The 21,783-nt window shown below is 37.8% G+C and overlaps 1 protein-coding gene across 1 annotated transcript in view; it reads right to left on the reverse strand.

Moving 5' to 3' along the window:
• The window catches only part of GREB1 (growth regulating estrogen receptor binding 1), a gene marked incomplete at its 3' end in the record, with an annotated part of 62,842 nt that extends 41,531 nt beyond the window's left edge, over nt 1-21,311 (reverse strand). Inside the window, exons 1-9 of the mRNA XM_081997694.1 lie at nt 20,964-21,311; nt 14,678-14,800; nt 13,755-13,931; nt 6,268-6,450; nt 5,808-5,951; nt 4,367-4,492; nt 2,336-2,458; nt 1,335-1,472; nt 968-1,153 (exon numbers count right to left, since the gene is read on the reverse strand). Coding sequence (XP_081853820.1) covers nt 968-1,153; nt 1,335-1,472; nt 2,336-2,458; nt 4,367-4,492; nt 5,808-5,951; nt 6,268-6,450; nt 13,755-13,931; nt 14,678-14,800; nt 20,964-21,120 — 1,357 coding nt within the window. The 5' untranslated portion in view covers nt 21,121-21,311. The remainder of the gene's footprint in view (nt 1-967; nt 1,154-1,334; nt 1,473-2,335; nt 2,459-4,366; nt 4,493-5,807; nt 5,952-6,267; nt 6,451-13,754; nt 13,932-14,677; nt 14,801-20,963) is intronic.
• Between the last annotated feature and the right edge of the window lie 472 nt (nt 21,312-21,783).

A 21,783-nucleotide genomic window follows, 5' to 3' on the forward strand; every position in this document is an offset into this window, starting at 1 on the left:
GCTGGCAGCCTGGAAGGCCAACCGTATCCTGGGCTGCACCCAAAGCAGTGTGGCCGGCAGGTCAAGGGAGGGGATTCTGCCCATCTACTCTGCTCTGCTGAGACCCCACCTGGAGTCCTGTGTCCAGCTCTGGAGCCCTCAGCACAGGAAAGACATGGACCTGTTGGAGCGGGTCCAGAGGAGGGACACCAAAATGATCAGAAGGATGGAACACCTCTCCTATGATGACAGGCTGAGAGAGTTGGGGTTGTTCAGCCTGGAGAAGAGAAGGCTCCGGGGAGACCTTATTGCAGCCTTCCAGTAAGAAGAAAGGTCTATAAGAAAGATGGGGACAGACTTTTTAGCAGGGCCTGTTGCAACAGGACAAGGGGTAATGGTTTTAAGCTAAAAGAGGGCAGATTTAGACTAGATCTAAGGAAGAGATTTTTCACCATGAGGGTGGTGAAACCCTGGCCCAGGTTGCCCAGAGAGGTGGTAGATGCCCCATCCCTGAAGACATTCCAAGTCAGGTTGGACAGGGCTCTGAGCAACCTGATCTAGTTGAAGATGTCCCTGCTCATTGCAGGGGTGTTGGACTAGACGACCTTTAAAGGTCCCTTCCAACCCAAACTATTCTATGATTCTATGATTCTATGAGTAATTAGAAATATTTAAGAGGTTGAGTGCTGCTTGTCTCAGCATAATACTTCTAAACCATCGACTGTATGCAAGAGCAGTGAATTACAGCTCTCTTCCTGTTTTTATTTTTAGTTGTTGAGATCCCAGATTATAGGAGAAGATGAACTTTGTATGATTATATTTCAATCTGTCTGGTCTTCAAGAGCTAATTAAATAGTTTTGCTTCTTTACCACGAATGAAATAGTTTAATATCACGTCCTTAATATTGTCCTGCCCTAATATTGCGTTTCTCATTTGCTGGCATGTAATATATGCATTTCAGTCTATCTGGATGGAAAATAATCTTACCTAGTTGAACAAGGTAGTAGACAGTCAGTAAGAGCTGCATTTCCTCTGAAATAGGCTGTATTGTGGATGCGCCATATTGTTCATATGCTCTAGATAAAGACTGTGAATTTCTGTAACAGGTGTGCAGCAAAGGGCTCACTATCACATCATTAATGTTCCCGCAAAGGTATGGGAAGTTTCCATGACCTACAAAATAAACAGTTTGTACACATTACATTGATTTCATAATTTGCAATGTATGCATTAAACAGCTTCAATAGGTTTACCTTTTAAAATTGACAGCTTTAGCAGTGTTTAGCAGTAGGACGTATCTTTACATCTCTTACAAAAAAGATTTAAGGTCTTGTTCGGGGGGTGGAGTTTTTACCTTTAAAAATAACTGGCTTTGCTTTACAGATTTTCAGTAAGTTTTCAGGAACTGAGACTGGTTCTCCTGAGCCCGCCATCGGAGATGAGGCTGGGCCTCCCAAAGCAGAATGTGGTAAAGATGATAGGCTTCCTCCATCTAAGATTTTAGACATATTATTACTGGAATCAGGTCTATTAATGATTTCCTCAAAGAAAAGTTATTCAACATGATCTCATACCCATATCTGATATCAGTATTAAATGTTTTTTACGGTTACATCACACATTTCATGAGCTGTTACTACAACCCATACTATTATGCTAACTTTCTTGGAGGAGTAATTATGTTGTTGTAACCTTGAACATCGCACATGCATCTAAAGATTTTAAAATGTTTATAAAAAAACAGTTCCAGCTATGGATGCAAGAATACAGAGACTTATGTGATATCACAAATAGTTATGATTTGTGTTTTTTGTATGATCTATTTAGTTTCAACGCTTCTAAACAAGTTTTCTTGCTATAGCAAGAAAGAAAAAATTAAGATTCAATGTTTCCACAATCGTAACTTCTTTATAGTAATTTTAATTTAAACAATAGCACATTAAAAGAAAACATTTTTGGGAAAATGGGTTATTTCACTGCATGTCACTCTAGTCTGTACCTAGACTATAAAATCCAAGTGCCAAGACCGTTGTGACAAATAATTGAAACAATGGATGGTACGTTGACCTGAGTTATGACACTAATTTTAATATCCCAAAGGTGTATTGGTGTCTTAAGATGGACACAGGCACCTGTTGGGATTTATTAATACTAACTCAATGACTGGATCCTAATGAGAGTTAAGCTCAGAGCCTCAAAAAAAAACAAAATACACATAAATGTAGGCGAGCATGTAGGTATCGAACACCTTTCAAAACTCTAATATGAATCTGCCTGCATCTTTAAAATATTGCCTCTTTTCCCCCATTATTTTCTGACTAATGAAACATTATCATTACCTTGGGTATAGCTTACCATTTTTAATTCTGTTTGGAGCCTGTGGGTTGAGCTGCAAGTTCCAAGTCTCAGTAGATGATGGAGATTCTGGTGACCAACCTTTATGGCGCTTTTTTGGAGGCCCTGAATTTGTTAAAGTGCCTGAATAACAGTAATATATTTCAGAAAAGTATTAGAATAAAATGTATTCAGTTTTGTGCATGGTCATTCAATACATTTCAATAGATTGATTGTGTGCACCAAGTACTGTGGTAGACAGGGTCAACTCCATTAATACAATCAATTTTTATGGTTTTTATTTTACTTTGTTATGTCCTGCTTAAATTTCTGTGAACTCTCTGGTGCAGAGAACTGCTAATTATCTAGGTAGACGTCACTTATTTTATACCAATGTTTATTCTGTACTAAGAATAATGCAGTAAGAATGAGACGTGTTCTAAGAAAGCTTGTAAGTGTTAATATTTTCAAGTCAACACTGTGGGCATTTTGCTCCTTTTATTTCTGAACACATGACACAGTGTTTCATGTAGCTTATTGCAAAATAACATTCTCAAGGGTTTCAGAGTAATATTAATAAACATCTGAGTTCTGTTCAACAATTTTCCCATTTACAAGACTTTTGCCACTTCTAACTGGTTACAACCTTTGGGTTTATGTTATTCCAAATTAATTCCTAGCAAATTACTTCTGCACTTTCGCACTATCCACACAGCTCCAACAGCTTTGTCTGTAAAAACATAACTTTCTTACAGTTTTTCTAGGAGTTCCTGATGATTCATAATTTATTTCTTGAATCTTCTTGTGCCCTCCTGCAAACTCCTAGAATGATAAGCTTCCACTAACGTCAAGTATTTCTAATTATTGACAGTCAATGGTCCTTCACGAATTGCTCAGCATCTTGCAGGATTGAGCTATTTCTATTTCTGGACATGACTATGCAGAGGTCTTAACATTACTTCACACTGTCAGGGCTATATCTCCTGGAAGAATGGTTAGTCCCACATAAAATTCAAGACAGAGTAAGAATCTTATATAAAAAGGGGGGGTTTAATTTGCCAAAAGGTATTAAAATTCAAAATAACCCTGAAGTTTTCAGATTTAGAATAAGATTGTTCACTTGCAGAAGAACCTTACGTACGGGCTTTCAAAGATGACTTTGTCCTTTAAACTTTTACCACGTGAGGGCAGGATTTAGCCATTTGTTCCACTCATTCTTGTATTTAGTTTCCTGGCATAATGTTGTGACAAAACTCGCAAGATAGAGCAATACAAAGAGATTTTTATTTGAAAATGCCGTACGTTTTCCTGCAGATATGTTGATATGTGAAAGTAATCCATCTGAAACGAATTGGCAAGAATATGTTGCTGCATAGAAGAAAGAGATCAAGAACCTGAATGGGCAGAGAGAAAGAATTTGGCTTTGGTGCCGGCAGGGAAACTTGGGAAGACTTACTCTAAAATAGAGCTATAGCATGTTTCTAGCCATAGTGAAGACTAACTTTCTTGTTTAAACAAGCCAGTGACACAGAATGCCGTTTGTGACAGAAAAGAATTAACACAAACCATGATAATAAAGGTGCAGTGAGGACAGTTTCTTTAATTTGGAGCCAGTTGCCGAAGTCTAGTGCTCCATCCCAAGGTGAACTGCAACGTAGGAATTATCCTATGAGTGATATAAATCTTATAAATCTTTCTCAATTTCCTTCACAAAACCTTTTGGTGAGATCGATTCAAACTGACACGTTCTTTAAGAACCTGGATTCAGAATCTAGTCTGTGCTTCTATTAAATGAATGAACTGTAAATGGGAAGAAAAACTTCCAGTTAATAACCTGAACTGTAACAAAGCTATGGCTGAAAACATATAAACATTTTTTTTTCCTGAAAATTAACACAGAAAAAAAGCGTTATCATCAAAAAGGACTTGGAAGGGAATAGTAATTTCTATTCATACAGGAAAATATGATCATGATAACATTTGTTTAATGCTTCTATTATACCCATGGAATATAGAGTTTAGGGTTATTAAACAACAAATCCATACAAATACCTAACATGGAAGGTCTTGTCAGAGCAGACAGGTTATTTTTCACCAACTGTTGTTTAGGCGATTCCTTGCCATTAAAAACAGCTGAGCTGAACGCTGCTGTTGAAGGGGTGTGATCTATGGCTGCCGCTGGCAAGAAAAGAGCAAAGTATTTACATTAAACATTTCTTGGTCAAGATCCTGAGGTAATATAATAAACTGATCACTTGATCATTTACTTTAATAGAGCCATCGGGATCTGCTCAGGGTGATTGCAATGCTGAATAAAACAAACCCACTTCTGATCTCATGCCAGGTTATTGCTGACTCCTGATTAAGTGCCTGGGTAAAATCCGATTCTCACATTAAATACATATGTCAGACCCATTAGCTTCTTTGCAGGTGGACCCTAGCTCTTACATGAAGTTTACTCAAGAACCAGCTAAAAGAGTGAGAAAGGTTGTTTAAAATTTACTAACAATCCCCTCAACCTCCCTTCCAATGTGACATCCTCTTGCCAGGCTTTTTTTAACTGCACTGCATTAAAAAGAGAGGTTTTCCTCAAGCCTAATATGCTTGTAACAAATGTACATTTTTTTATATATGTAACCTCTGACAAAAAAATGCCAATCTGCTATTATAAAGAGATCAACGATCTGTTCCGGAGGGGTACCAGTATTCCAGATCACAACTATTTAACAGATTTTTATCTCACAGGGAGAATATAAGCACAGATGTGCCTCAGTTCTCCTGTGTGAACCTCCGTAACAGGCACAAGACACTAAAGAGCTGTTTTCATTATGAAGAAGCTCAGAGAAATCACTCTCGCTTGCCTCTATCATCCATCACCTTTTATTTACGTCAAGCTAATGGAAAAGCAAAGGTTTCAGAAAGAATTTTTAATACAAAAAAAAAGTTACAGATACTGATAATTAGTTTGTTTTTTTAATATTAAAGCCACTTTTCTCAGCAGAAGAAAAAACTCAGAAGCTTTTAAGCTGACGCCCATATAATGCCCTCGGTAAAGAGGATTCTGGTCGTAACATAAAATAGACTGGATCAGAAGAAAAAGCTGAAATGGTACTGGTTCCTGTAACATTTGTCATCTGTGACCAGACAAGCAACAGCTGGAGGAATGTAATGCCATTCTCAAAATGCATTTGAAATGCAACTTTCAAAACAATGGCTTTTAAAAAAATTTGGTTTGCCTCAGCTATGAGCAGGCTGCAGAACACCTATTTTATTCCTGGCTAACTTTTTCTACATAAACCCAAGGCGGGGAAAATGGACAGCGAGAAGCCTTCAAAGCACCATCGCTTTCTTTATTTGTAATATACCTCTAAGTCTATTCAACTTGCTTTATTTTATGTGGTAGCGTGCTCATTTGTTTGTCAAGTATACACGAATACGCACGCGCAGAAGAGTAGGCGTCGGTGGGAACGCGGCGCGTTCCTCCTCGGGGTACCTGTTTGCTGGGTCCCAGCTGGAGCACTTGGGTTGGCTGCTGGGGATGGCTCGCTTGAGGTGCTTCCCGAGGGGCCCGAACTTTCTGGCAGTTGGAACAATGTGCTTGAGCAGGTGCTGGATGAAGGCTGCCGGCCTCTGAAATCTTAACAAAAAATAAATTTCTTATCCCCTGACACCAGTGGCATTTGCTTTTTCTCTGCGTGTTTGAGCTGATAATTTCACACACGAGTTACTTAGAGGCTGCAGCGCTTGGAAGGCAGGAACCGATGTCTTCAGACATGCCACCCTCATACTGGGTCACTCAATTGCTTTTTACAGCTGCTCCAGTAATCACCTAGCTTTGAAGAGTCCTTCTTTCAACTGCTCTGTCTTAGGTTTTACACAGACGCCAGTCCCTGCGATAGCTAAGCTTGGATGATGAAAACCAGAGCTCGAGGAAGACAGCTTCATTGTCTTACCTGCCCCTTTCCAGCAGATTACAGATCCTTTGGTCAGAGCTCCCTGTGCATTCCTGACCAGATAATACTTTAAGTGTTTCTGTTTCTTGGGCTGAGTGGTCAGTTTAAGATTAATGTGATTTGAGAATTCCGTAAAGTAGCAGAAACCCTTCTTGCCACAGCCAACACAGTTGCCAGAGAAGCCTGATAAAATAAACAATACACATAATCCGATGAGATAGGAGGGCCACTGTTAATAACATCCAAACACGACTCTTTCCTGGAGAAAAGCTGTACTTATTTTTTTTTTCACAGCGTGAACTTTTTATTAGCATTTTCCTCAAAAAAAAAATTACATCAAGTCCACTGTATTGCACTTTGGCTACCAGATTGCAAAAACAGAGGTCCACATTTACAGAACAATTAAAATAGGCCATATTTTTAATTTTCTCCCACCAGATGACCACAATTCCTATTTATTACCTACCTGTGAAACGTTAAACCAAGAAGTTTCTGACTGAAGAGTACTGAATCACATACTTAACACCAGCCCTATTCAACACCACCGAAAGTACATGCTTCACTTCTGTTTCAGCTTTCATTGAAATTAAGCATGCAATTAAGTCTCAAAAAATTAAGTACATTTAATCTATCATATTTAATTAGGTCTAAGTATATTTAAGTACCAAGTTTCTACTACAGATGCTTTTTTAGAGAGAAAAAAAATACTAAAGCCTTCCTGGGCTATTAATTTAAAGTAGCTTTCTCAAATTATGGCTGGACCGTGTTAGCACTTCACAGCAGTTCAAAGTATTTATGAGGACAGAAACAAAAGTGTCTGCAACTTTACAGACATGACAGAGACATAGTCCTTGCACATAAAGAAGCTTATTGTACTTAGGCTTGATGGGGCATTTCCAGGGATGCTGCCATTTCCTCTCATCCTGATACACAGTTTGAGCCTCAAAGAGGGGCTCATGATGGTGATGTCATTATCATCGTAAATAAAGGGCATTCCTTGCACAGCTGACTATCTGCCTTTCATTCATAAACAACTTTTTTTGTCCATTTTCCAAAGTATTTCCTACGAAATTTTCATCTTGCATCAGGCCAGTGCAGCTGTCTGAAAAACACTTATTATCTACAAAGAAATCCTACAGTGTGCCATTAGATTATCATCTTCCCCATGGAAATTTTCTGTCTGTTCCCTATGCGGGACCTGAAGCATGATGTTTTCTTTTATTTTAGTTGCATCTAATGTACGTTTTTATGTGTTATCACAGGAATTTAAATGGAAAAGGTGTGTTCAGTGAATTGAAAGGTGGCAAAAATAAAACAAAGGAAATGCATTTCACATAACAGATGGAGAATAACATTAGAAATAAATAGTATAACTGGAGTAAGGGTTAATAATATGGTAGATAAAGTGAAGAGCCATTAACGGGAATGATGATGTCAAACACATATTTCAGGCAAATTAAGTTTTCAAATTAATGGCCAATAATTTTTTTTTCCTTCTGTTAAAATAAAAGCACTAAAATATAACGCTTTGTAAACACCTGTTGCTTGGTTTACAACCCAAGCACTTTCATAAGTTTTCAAATGGCTCAGAAGAATTTATTAAAAACCTAAGTTCATGTGGAAATTGGGCTGGTATCCATGGGAGCAAGTGGCTAACGACTATTGAAAGCTGCCTATTATCTCTCTGATCCTAGTCGGTAGGATGATAAAGGACATTATGACTCATAAAATCAGGACAAGTCATGACTCTGCAGAATCCTCTGTGTTATATCAGCCAGCACAAAAGCATCTGTCTAACATCACAGAGCCTTCAGTAGCTGCAATAAAAGCAACAACAAAAGGAAACAAAATTAGAACGGATGTGGCGAAAGCTATAGAGTTTGCATGCATTTTATGCAGATTAAGAAATCATGAAAAATGCTTCCGCTAGTAAATGAAAACTTCCCATACATTTGGCAGCACACAGAGCATGACCAGCAGCACTGCAGTTTTTGCCTGGTTGCCACTTACAAGCCCTTACATGTTTTCAAATACAAGCACGAAGGGACCATTTCCAAAAATAAAATAGAAGTACCTGTACACTTTTGAGGTTTTATCATTTTGCTGAGAGTGTCCAGCAACTTGCCAAGAAAATATTTGGCCAACAGAAAGCTGCACATTGGACATAAAATCTTTTCATGTGAACTTTAGATCAGTCACTATTGGTAACTCTTGTAAATCACCATCAGCCTAAACCAGATTTAGCAATAACATCTACCTGAAACAACCCTTTGCCCGTATCAGCTGTTTTTAATTCTGTGATGTCTACTGGAAAATTAGTTTACACCACGTACAGCATACAGGTGAGGCCTAGGAAGGATTAAACAGATCTAAATCGTCCACTTGTTTTGAAAAGTCCTTGGAGAATATTTTAGAAGTTTATTTTCTAATTTTCCTTTGAAGTCAAACTATCATCTTTCCACTCAAGCTTCCCCAGCTCCTCTGAGTCAGACGAAGAGTCCTTTCTTGCAAGCTCCTTGTCAACATTGTTTTTCATCCCATTTGTTCTGACTGATAGTGTCTTTGATGACGGCCATTGCTTCCTTAGCACAGCTCAGCCCTGACATCACAGATAGAATACAGCATGATCTTATAATTCCAATGCTGTTCAGTCATTACTCATTGCAGGCCTCTGCCAACCTTGCTCATAGCACTTTATGTAGAAGACTGAGTAACGGTGAGAACCCAAACATTTCATCCTCCTCCTTTCTCTGCATGCCCTTTCGCGTGCCATGGTCTGAGGCAGCAGCTGATAGAGGGGACAGCTTCCTTCATAAACAAGCTGCATTAAATATTCTTCCATACATTATAGAGAGGACAAAGGTCAGGGGAGTCGGGGCAGCCATAAGGTGACTCAATATATCTATGTCATGGGATTGATTTCACAAGAGAATTAGAAATCAATGCCCAGAGTTTAGGGGCTAAAAGCCTTTCACCTTTAGGTCACCAGTTCATATCCAACTCAGTTCAGTAGTGACTTAAGGTCATTACCCTCTGAAGATTGTTTAATCAGAAGGTACTGGATTGTATCTGGAGTTTTATCATATGCATTTGCTTGAATTTGCTCACATCACAATGATCAATTGTTCATAATTTTAAAAGCTCTTCCACAGTAGGGACCTTGTGGTCAGAAGAAGGACCTTGGACTAAAAGGGTATGAAACCTGACCTACCTTCTCACTGGGGAGATAGTTCCTTTGGATCAACAGTAAGCTTGTGCTAGGGATAAAGGAAGGACTTCAGGGTGGAAGGATAACCATCTAATATTTCATAACATTTCCAATAGTTCATAAATTGGCAGAAAATTTTCTTCCTGTTTCTCTTTTAAATTAATAACAGGCTTTTAATTAACGTTAATATTTTTGTGGAAAGTTGGCAGCTTGCTTAAGACAAACAGTGATTATATTTTCAACATTTCAGCAAAAGTATTTCTTCTTTTCAGTCCTACTCGCAAGAAAAAGCACACAAACAGTGACAAATGCTCCACATTTTCCCCTCCTACTTACTACCACTCCATTTGAAGACTGAAGTCCTAAATTAAAAAACCAAATTAAATCAATATGGTCAGGCTGGGGAACTCCATTGTACGGAAACTCGCTACTGTTACAAAAGCCCAACAGAACATTGTACATTTTAACAGAAGCAGCGGCAGTATTTTATTCTACAATGTTTTCATCATACACACAGCCTACAATGCAAGCAAACTAATCTTTTCCTCTGTCATTCTGACCTCAGAGACCCACTGAAAAAAAAAGGATTTCTTATTCCCTGCTAGGAAAATGGGCAGCTGTTTGGTCTTTTCGGAAGGAAAATGATGGGTGAATAGCTGCTTTGTTTATTATGAAAGACTCTCCTCAAGAGTGAGAACTGGGAAAAAAAAAACCAAAAGAGAAAAAACCTTTGGGAGTGGTATGTGTTAACTGCTTTTATTAGGAAACAATAAATATTGCACTATCACAGAAGTGCTTCCTCCATCTAAGCATTCCTTCAGGACACAAAAACCCCAAGAAACAGCTTCCTAAAGGCAAAAAGCTGTTTTGCAGAGTAGTTAAATCTGTGATTTAACTTGATTAACAGAAGCATACCAGGTACATGCTCAGACACAGAAAACTTTTTGCTTGCCAAAAATATAGTCTTTTCCAGAAAATGTTTTTTTTTTCTATGGAATTATACATCAATTGTAAAAAGAAAGAACCAAAACAACCTCCAGCAGAAATAACTTTCAAATCATAAGCACATATGCCTTGATGGTGGGACAACTTATTAGCATAATCAATAAATTGGCACATGCCCCAGAGGCATATCAACAGCCCCAAATGGTAACAAGACCATAAGTCAAAAGCTGGCCCAGAAACTACCAAGATATTTCTGGTTTTCTTTCAGAATTTTTGTATGCTCCACAAGCATCTTCATGAACATATGCAGGTGGACCACGAGAAAGCAGGAAACTGTTGGATAATTCATTAGTGTCTTTTCCCTTCAAATAAATTATTTTCGAAAAAACCTACAGAACTGAGTAACAGCTGCCTTATAAAAAAACCTAATATATTAAGAGAAAAAACAATGGGGTTGAAGAGTTACAAGCGATGTGCCTATATCACCAATAAGGCATACCAAAAGTATACTCTGACTCGTGATGACAGCTCATTTCAGTTAAAAATGAATCACAGAATCATAGAATCATATAAAAGTTTGGGTTGGAAGGGACATTTAAGGTTATCTCGTCCAACCACCCTGCAGTGAGCAGGGACATCTGCAACTAGATCAGGTTGCTCAGAGCCCCGTCCAACCTGGCCTGGAATGGTTCCAGGGATGGGGCATCTACCACCTCTCTGGGCAACCTGCGACAGTCCTTCACCACCCTCATTGTGAAAATCTCTTCCTTAGATCTAGTCTAAATCTGCTCTCTTTCAGTGTAAACCCGTTAACCCTTGTCCTGTTGCAACAGGCCCTGCTAAAAAGTCTGTCCCCATCTTTCTTAGAAGCCCCCTTACTGGAAGATTGCAAGAAGGTGTCCCCGGAGCCTTCTTTTCTCCAGGCTGAACAACCTCAACTCTCTCAGCCTGTCCTCGTAGCAGAGGTGTTCCATTCCTCTGATCATTGTTGTGGCCCTTCTCTGGACCCGGTCCAACAGGTCCATGTCTTTCCTGCGCTGAGGGCTCCAGAGCTGGATGCAGGACTCCAGGTGGGGTCTCACCAGAGCAGAGTAGAGGGGCAGAATCCCCTACCTCGACCTGCTGGCCACGCTGCTTTGGGTGCAGCCCAGGATGTGGTTGGCCTTCTGGGCTGCAAGCACACATTGCTGGCTCATGTCCAACTTTCTACCCACCAGTACCCCCAAGTCCTTCTCTGCAGAAGGAATTGAATCCAATTCAATTTCTCTGTAAACTTAGAAAGGCTTAAAGGGACCACTGTCCATGTTGTTTCAAAAGGCCAACATGTTTGAAGGAGAACTCAATACCAAAAATAAGCCTTTTATCCTGTCTTTGAAAGCAAGACAACAAAAAGAGCTTCCCTTCTTCATATATAATATTTTCAACTTAAATCTAGCACAAGACTGAGGTCAGTGTCTTATACTAATAGACAGAGAATTTAAAGGAAGAATGGCCCCATCTTCTATCTCACTACATGTCTGAAACCATGAGACTATTCATGTCTGCTTCTAATTTTACTTACTCTGATTTGACTTGCATCAGTGTATGAAAACCAGAATCAAACAATCATTTCTATCTACAGTATGTTCTATTGTACAAATAGTATGCTATCCTCATGTCAATAAGATATATCGTGTTTTTTCATTAGATTAGGGACCAGGAACATTATTTCATTTCCAGCTTCCAGATGAAGACTTGGGATCTTAAAGTATGTAAGTTCTTTCATATTTAAGCTTGTTATAGAATAAATAAAAGTCATCATACAGAATTACTAAAACTCTCTGCAAAAGAATGTGATTCACTAGTTAAGTGTATAACAGCCACCAAAAATAAGCATTTAAATGGTTTCAGGAAACTAAAATGTATTAAATAAGCAAGCTGGGGATGTACTAGCATACAAACCTCCCAGTTATGCTCCTGTTGCCTTTTTCTGTTCTTGTTTAGCATGTAATTAACAAATACACCAAATACACTACTTCCTCCCTGCTAACAGCCTAAGTAGCTTAAGCTGTTAATAGTGCTAGCACTGAATGACTTGAGTGGTACAACATTCCTGTCTTTATCTTTAAAATGACAACACGTGGGTGATTTACAACCCTCTTAATTCTTTTACAATCACTGCTCAAATGTACTGTGAGCAATCCAACTCTGCGAGATCACATGAGGAAAGAAGTTACTGTACATAGAATCCCATTACACACCTTCACACTACACTGTCATCCCAAATGCCTTGAAGAGTTGCTCAAACTGAGATAACAATGGAGTTCACATCATATCCCTCACTCTTTGTTAAAGAAAATGGTTAAAAGACATGACAAATGTTTCTTTTTTTGCTATTTAAAGCTCAGACTGGTACAGATATATGATGCATCATTTTTTGGTTACCTAACTAAGAAAATAATAAATAAGAATCCAAGAGTGCCTGACTGATTGAAAAAAAGAGTTCTCCCTCCCTTTGTATACCACTTTTCCCAATAGAAAAACTATGCCATTTTAATAACATTAATATTCAGTTCAGTCATTCACATGATTGCAGATCTTCCCTGTTTGGGTTGATTTGAATGAGGCTAATGGCCATCAGAAAGGCTATAATAGATAGAAGGACCTAGTTTTATGTCAGAAGTTAAACTTTTCAGTAGACAACAAGCAAGAAATTGAAGTATCCTACAAACAGTATTATTTGAACACACAGTATTATCTGATTACACATATAGGAAAAATTTCAACTTGTAATCATTCATACTTATTTATATTGTGATAATAGCAAAAAGTCATAGGTTAGGATCCAGAACCCATGCTATTGTTCAAATACAGTGGAGAATATTATAACTATCTCAAAGAGATAAATCAAAAAGGTCATAAATTTTTATAGTCCAAACTATCATCGAACTGTTTACATGTACATAGTAGCCCGAAAGTTCCACTTGACAGACCTACAGTCTGTCCATGTCAGCATTTGGAAAGCTAAAACAGAGACAGGCAGCAGTTCAACTAGTCCAGTTACCAGATGTGCAGTTCCAGCAACTAGGACATAAACCGATCGATCGGACAATGGCTTTAGCCTTGCACTCATGGATAGAAGGTGATGAAGCATTTCTAATGAACTGGCTCACTTTGTATCATTCCAAAGTAAACATAGCCAGCTCTGAGTTGTTATCTTGTTGTGCATCACCAGTGAGCGTTACTGTAGATGTGGAATGGAAATAAGCTCTGCTGAACTCACTCTGCAAAAAAAAGATTAGCTATTAATTGTAGCCCACAGAAGCATCCACTTACTGCAATGTCAGACACTTACCCAACAAGGCATTGCGCCCATTGTCATCTGGCAGGAATCTTTTATCCACAGCACACACTAAAAGGTGATCAGGTAAATTTGGTGACTTTGCCCCAACAAGTAAAAACCCTGATGGTACCTCAATATGTTCATTGGAAATTGAAACGAGTCTCAAATCTTTACCAGCCTGGCAGAAACCTAGAAAAAAATCAATTCAATGTATTTTAAGGTGACAATTTTTTTCTTTAATACTCACAATTATCTTTATTAAAGGACTTCCTATATTTTTAATGAAAAACAAAGTTGTATCCTCTGAGGTCAAGGGCAAACAGAGAGATTATTTTCTTCCCTGCCTTTTGGTCAGCAATAAACAGATGCTACCAGTACAATAAACAAACAAACATCTGAAAACATACATTGAAATTTTTCTTCATGATGTTTTGAAACCCACATATTTATGGGACTATTTACTAGCGTCATCATAACTTAGGTCAGACATTCAAAAATGGAGATAATAGTTCTCAATACCTGGTGAATTTCACTGGCTTTTCCTGGGTTTTCGAGTATTTTTTACAGCAACATCGAATGAGGTACACTTTAAATAAAAAGAGTAATGATAAAGCCATAAGAATTACCACATTCGTTTTAGCAAATGTTGTGCCTGCAAACTCTACCTTTTAAAGGTTGCGTTGCCTAAGAGAACAGAAGTTCTGTCCTCTTGCCAGGCATTCCACCACAAATGCTTATCTGACACACTAGGCAAAGGCCCTGTCAAATATAAGAGCAACCCAGTTTTGTCTAGCAGGTAATGAATGCTGACATTTTTAGGATTCCTGTATCATATAGATTCTCTTATTCTGATGAATTATAGGAGAAATGGCCTCAGTCCTACCCTTTTCAGTAGGGCAAATGCCTTCCGACAGTATGTTTACTGTACTTCTTACCATCAGTAGTGCAACATCCTTCTGGAGGAGGCTTCATCTGATAAGAAACAGGAGGACTACTTGATTCTGAGCCTTCTTCCTCCTCCTCTTCTTCTTCCTCCTCATTATCTGCTCTGTTGCCTGCTACAAATTATCATAGCATAAATGACTTAGACAACAGAAAATGCTGGCAACAAACCAATGAATGAACAGGGTGACCCAGTTACAGAAAGTATTACAGCAAACTGGATTCCTTCCTCTTGACAATGACTTTACTGTTGCCAACTCTTAAGATATTTGTTGTTTCCTTAAAGCTCCAACTTCCAGTCATGCTTACAAGAGAATATCTTTCATTAAAAAAATAAAGCTTTTAGCTCCTATGCAAAAAAAAAAAAAGCTCAAAAGCATAACCCAGCTGCACCTGAGAAAGTAAAAAAACCCTGAAGGACAAATAAAAAGAAGCTTCAATTTATTATTTTTTTAAATCTCATTATTTTTAAGCTAACCTCATGATTTTGAGAGGCCTAACTCCTGGTGTATGAACTCTTAATGATCACAACAGTGTAACTGTATCCTTTGTTTATAATATTAACAGCCTATATAAACCCAAAGTCATTACTTCTTAGCACTTTAGAATATCCTGGATACAGACCAAGTACAGGTTTTATTAATTAGGCATTGACCATGTCCTTGATGTTGTACAGGAAACTGAAGAAACGGTTCCTGCTTAAAACTAAGTTCACCACAGATGATGCCATGATAAGAACACCTAATTCTCAGGCCGTCTGTCTCCTACCAGAATCCAGAGCTCTGAGAAAAGCATCGCCGCTCCCTGTACGTCAAGGAAAGGCAGATGTCTAGGAAGACGATTCACAGCAGCCTGTGCATGGACTGTGCTAGTCTAGGAGGCAATACTGAATGCTGTTGAGAAGAATACACGACGCAGGCTTTATTTTTTAGAGGGCTTCAGGCATTTCTTCTTCAGATTCTCTGCTGTAAGATGCTTTTTTGCTGCACCAGCTACCTAAAGTAGTATTTTTACCTGATATCTTACTTGTTAAGAGAATTCACCTGCATATTATTGGGTATGTTTCATCCTTTCAACTCAAGATTTCTTCTTTACTTTTGGAAAGTAAAATAGCAGTTAGGTTCCTATGTTATTCTGTTGATCCAGCTTTTAGTCTTGAAACAGAAAAACAATGAAGCACACTGCAGTCATCCTCCAAAGCTCAGTGTCAACTGGACATACTCTCTTTGCTTCAACTGACTTTGGATAAGGCACTCAGGATGCCATAGGATATTTATCAAGGATTTTTTTTTTTCTATGACCCTCCTCAGAATAGCTTTTTATTTTATTGAGAAATGATTGCAGAATCAGCTAAATAAATACTACAGGATAAATGAGAATTAGGGAGGAAGGTGGGGAAAGTAAATCTGGAATTTGAAGATTTGTCTCTAAAGGTTATTAAGACTTACACCCCAATCTAGAAGAGGATTTGAAGGGTATGTTTACTTTTAAGTATCTAAATGTACTTCAGTCCTGGTGCACACAGATAAGGACAGAACATTAAACGTAACTGTTTTAAGGGTGTAGTCTAGAGACAAAAATGCTGGAAGTGAACAAGAGAAAAGTGAAGCTCTCCACCTTTGCTATTTAAGTCAGGGGTAAGTTATGTGTTATGACTCAACCTTGACTAACATCCAAATGCAATGAAAAAGGGGTGAATCTGGCTCTCCTCTCTTGCCCCATACTCCCAGCCATGAGGTTCCTTCCTTCCTCTTCGTGCCAGCTTACCCGAGCCTGTGCTGAGCCATCCCAGCTTGCTAACCCAGCAGAAAACTAACTAAGCAAGCAAGAGTGACCAGGTTTTCTTACCGGGTTTATGTATTAAATTATCTCAGTGGAAGATCCAAAAAATGGCAAAACTGATGAAAAGGAAGAAAACAGAAACATACGGTGAGGAGGAGTCGGGGGAGCAGGATGTGGGATTTTCCGCTTTAGGCGGTGGTGAACTGTTGGGTTTGTTTAAACATAACAGATAATTTCACATAAAAAAATAGAAGACAGACAAACAAGAAATAGAAGCGGAGACTAAGAAATAGGCGAGCTACAGTGCTTCCAGGTCAAAATTGAAAAAAGTACAAGAGCAAATATATACCTATAATACATGAGAATGAGCTGCTCTCACTTGTGTGAAGGGCATCATTAGCGTTTCTCCTGCTTGTTTTAAAAAAAGATCTACAGTTTCTGCTTCCTTTTAATTTTAAAGCAGGGTTTCTGCAAAGAACTCTGTTTGCATGTGTCTGTTCCACATCTTTTTTTCTTAAACAATCCCAAAAGAACACACATTCAAGCACTCAAAACCAGAGCCAAGATGATGGCAAAAGTGGACTCACAACCATAGTTCTTCTGTTATATGTTACACAACCAGGCAGCCACCTGACGTAACTTGAACGTAACTTGAGCTCCATTAAACCAACAGACATACTGTGAAGATTTTGTCCACGTTTTATTGGATTTAAATTTATTCATAGATACCATAAACACGATCGTTTGCTTTAAGGAATTAGTCTCAGTTCTCACGAGGGATTTATTATTAGACCTTTATGTTATACATTTGTGATTAAGACATTTCACATGGAAAAATTTTCTCTCCTTAAGGTATAATTCAAAGATAAGTTCTGCAAATATTTTAATATAATTATAATTTTTCCTAATTGGGACTATTCATAGGGCTGATATTATCCACAAACTGATTGCAGCACCAGGTTTTAAATCAATGGTCACAAAATATAATTGTATCCATGAACAGACAGCCTCCCTTAAATGCAGATCAAGGAAGGAACCAGTTAACCACAGACACGAGTTAGCTGCAAAGCTCACATCAGAATGTGGTGCTGCTGTCAATCAGAGCTGAATCCAACAATATTCAATGAACAAGAACAACACTGCAGTGGAGCCAGCTGCCACACTGCTGCTCTGCATTTGCTTTGCTGCTTCCCAACCTTTTCCCACTGAAGTCCCAGTGATATCGGTGGTATAGGACTTGGATGTTAATGGAAAAACAATGCTTGTTCATTAGCTTTTGAAATCAGCTTCACACCTCTTTGGCACAAACATAACACACAGGCCTAAAAGATGGCACCCAAATGCATCTGAGAGCATAAGAGAAAAATGGAAGAAATGTCTTTTTTCTTTGAGAAATTAGATATGATTAGAGAATTGAAACTGTGAATGTGGTTGTGATTCAAATGGGATTTTGATTTCAGAAGTGAAGAATTAGATTAACGAGCCTCACTGATTTGCACGTACTGACTTTAATAACTGGCAATCCAGCACACAGGTTTAATTTGCAGTTTATATGGTAATAACTAGGCAAACAGAGATATATAAGAAATCTAAACCTATTAGAGTCAAATAACCTTGCCTTCTATCGCAGAGTTTTTCATACACTTTCCCAGAATGTTCCTGAACATCCTGACCATTTATTGGCATTTGCAGATATGTTCTTCAATTCCAAAGTCTAAGAAAATTAAGAAGACTTTAGAAGACCCTCATTAGGAATGTAGGACCAGTGAGAGCACAGCAAAATGCAGTTTTTTTGATAAAATGAAAAATCTAGCAAGAGGTTTGTTTAAATAATGATAATGTTTTTGGACTATTTTAAGCACTACATGAATTTGCCAGGTCTGGAGGAGAGGAAACACATCAATAATAAAAAGGTATCAAAAAAAAAAATCAGAATGAAAAAACATACTATTATTGGAGCCAAGGAGATCTGACATTATGTCTAAACCAACTTAGGTGAATGTGGTAGTTTTAATTTACATAGCTACAAATAATTTTATAGGCATATCTAATAGTAGAAATTGCTATAAAGACATATGTTTATAACATGTATGTTTTTTTTAAATCTAGAATGTGTAGACTGGAAAACCATTCATTGGAAAATATGCGTTTGCAAGTTCATTGCAAAAAATGTAATATCTAGGCCAGAAGGGACCAGTGTGTTCCTTTAACTTGTCTCCAGGCATACTAAAGTCTCTTTTGCACAAATAAATTAATTTAGGCATAAATTATCATGATGGATATGTAATCATATTAGGCCACTCTCAATGGCCAGGTACTTTTTTGTTTGTTTGTTTAGACAGTCATTTATGTATCAAAAGGAGACAGAAAAACATGTTTTAAACAAAAAATACAAACCTAAAAATAGTGACTATTTACAACAGGGAATTGATAAAGATCAAAAAAACCATTTCCAATTGTTCCAACTGACTATATACTAAATTGTCAGGCTTTCTAGCAATTTTGATATTGTAACATCATCAGATACAAAAATCCATAATATCAGCCTTATTTACCAGTGGCTGGTTTTGTTGCCAAATGGTACGTTGAGCATCTATAATGTGTTATCAGTCCACAAAATAGAAAGCCAAAACACTTGGGTTGCACTGACCGACTGCACTACCTTGCCTTAATTATTTATACCATGTCTGCTTCACCACAGGGAACCTCTTGCTGTACTGAGGAACAGCAGGCAGCTATGACCAAGGATAGTCCAAGTATATCAGCAGGTCACATTGCCAGGGCCAAGAAAAGACAACAGTCAGAGGGGGGGACAGGGCCTTACACAAGACCCCAAGGATGGCTCTCTGCTTCAGATGCCTCCTGGCCCTCAGAGCATGGGGATTCATGTTGCTAGAAGTGGAAATTACAATTTATGATAAGGCTGCAGTGCACGGTGCCAGCTTGCAGACCTCCCACCTGAGGAACAACCTAGGAAAAGCTCTACTACAGGTCCCTTCAGAGCTCCCCTCATCTGAGACTTTCATGAAAGGAATGTTCTCCACCAGGCTGTTGTGAGACTTTTAATTAATTACAGTTCAATACTGTTTCCATTAACTGCAAAGAAAACAGAATCAGCCCCTCATGGTTTGGAAAGGTCTTTGAACGCCTTGAAAGAAAGAAGTTACAGAAGTGTGAAATAGCACTTTTGTTCCTGAACAATGCATCTGCTCCTGTAGCATCTTTCCCAACTGATGTCATAATCCATTTTTGACATCACAGTTGGTTGCCGTGGAAAAGTTTATGAAATCCTCATAGAAGGGTTTGATAGAAGGATCACTTTGTGTAAGGAATAAGAAACATATATATTTAAACAATTAATGTATACTCATCGTTATGTCCTATATTAGTAAAACAAACAAACAAAAAAGCCAACAAGAACTGACTAATTGATGTGTGAGCTGTGAGCAGATTTACTTTTTCAAGGATTTTTTTACCATGAGGTAATAGTAAAGAGTTTAATCTGTGCAAAATACTTTTATCTACTAATACTACTTCTTGGGCTGATATTTTTTTTGTTCTGTTACCGTGGATTGTTAACCATTATGCATTTTTCATTACATATAAATTTAAGCCATCTATAGCAAAGTATAACAGGGGAAGTAGACCTGGTCAAAAGAAATAAAACACCGCCCTCGTGACAGAAATGGCTAAATAATGAAATTATTAAACATAACCTTGCACCAGCATGCCAGTGTTCTGCACACACCAGTAAATTCACTGAAAACCATGAGACTTCTACACATAACAGCACACCAAAACACCAACTTGTATTATGAGTTTGCTTATCAGATCCACACAGTTCATTTAAACTATACTACTTCCAAGAAAAAAAAAAAAAGACTGAGCAAATTGAACACAAGAAGCACACAAAACACACACAAAAATTCAGTGAGACATCCCATGTGTTAAACACCAATTTGTGCAGGGTTTACAAGAGAACACATCTGCAATTTTTGCCTTTCCAACCACAGACTAACTAAAAATATTATGCCCAAAGTAATTATAAATATCCTTAAAAAATAAAAATACTTCTGCTGTATTTTTTCACAATTAAAGTTAGTCTTAGGATATATAATTTATGAATCTATCATGTGTTTGCCATAATTTACTGTATAATTAGCAGTGTATGGTAGATTATAGGATGTAACAGATTTATGTTCCAAATCTCCAGTGACTCCTCCACACGTTTAATGGAACAATTCCTAATACTTCAATTTATGTATATTGATAAATCTAAGCAAACAAGTGGCTTAATTCTGCCAAAATAAAAGATAATGCAGTTTGTATTTTTAATCCAATTCTAATATATATATTTTTAGAACATAAAAAATCCAAAGAAAAACCTTAAATACTTTTGATTTTTTATATCATGATCTGAAATGTGTGAGCTGAGCCTTGGGAGAGCAAATAGAGGAATTGTCTTTGAGCAGAAATATAAATGCCACCATTTCCTACCTTCTAGTGATGACAGTTGCTGTTCAGCTTCCAAATACAACTGAGAAAAGATTGGTCTGGGAACTAAGTTGTTTGAGCGGAGAGAGGCCTCAATAGAATTATGCAACACTTCTTCAAACCGTGTAGTCTTGAGCTGACCAGCGTAAGAATTTCCCATCTTCTAAAAAAAAAAAAAAAAAAAAAAAGAGGCAAGAAGAAAAGAAAAAAATTTCAATTTTAGTACTCAGAACTCGATCACTGCATGTTGATGTCAGACTACAACATTTCTCATGAAAGAGAGAAGCTTCATTGTCCACAAAGAAAGGCAAAGGAAAAGCACATTGACTGCGGCGCTCGCTGAGCAGATCCTGCTGGTAAATTACAGGAAGTTATCTAAAAGTAACAGCTTTCTGTAATTCAGCAGAGAGGCAGCAAGCTTTGACGCCTTCTTGAAGAAGGGGCTAGAAATCTGATTCGAGTCATTCCTTGGTTTATATAGCAATTGAGGAGATGCATTTTCAATAGTCAGCAATCTCATCTGTTAAGTAGCCTTTCTGTTTTACATGATTTGAACAAAATACATGTTAAAGGATCTGGAGAATAGCACAGTTTTCTGTATTTATCTTTGCATGGCCCATCATGGCTGAAAACTCGTGCCTAAAACAGTTCGCCATATCTTTAGAGGTGCTGTCTCATAAATAATGTAGCATTGCTGTAACTCAGATATTGTGAAATATAATGGCTTTTCCTCCTCACCTTAAGCAGCATTTTTCCCTGTAAACATGCTTTTTTTTCTGGATTTTTTTTTTTGAGACATATTGATTATCTATATTAATTTAGA

This window comes from Phaethon aethereus (genome assembly GCF_964289735.1).
Source record: "Phaethon aethereus genome assembly, chromosome: 3".
Taxonomy (NCBI): Eukaryota; Metazoa; Chordata; class Aves; order Phaethontiformes; family Phaethontidae; genus Phaethon; species Phaethon aethereus.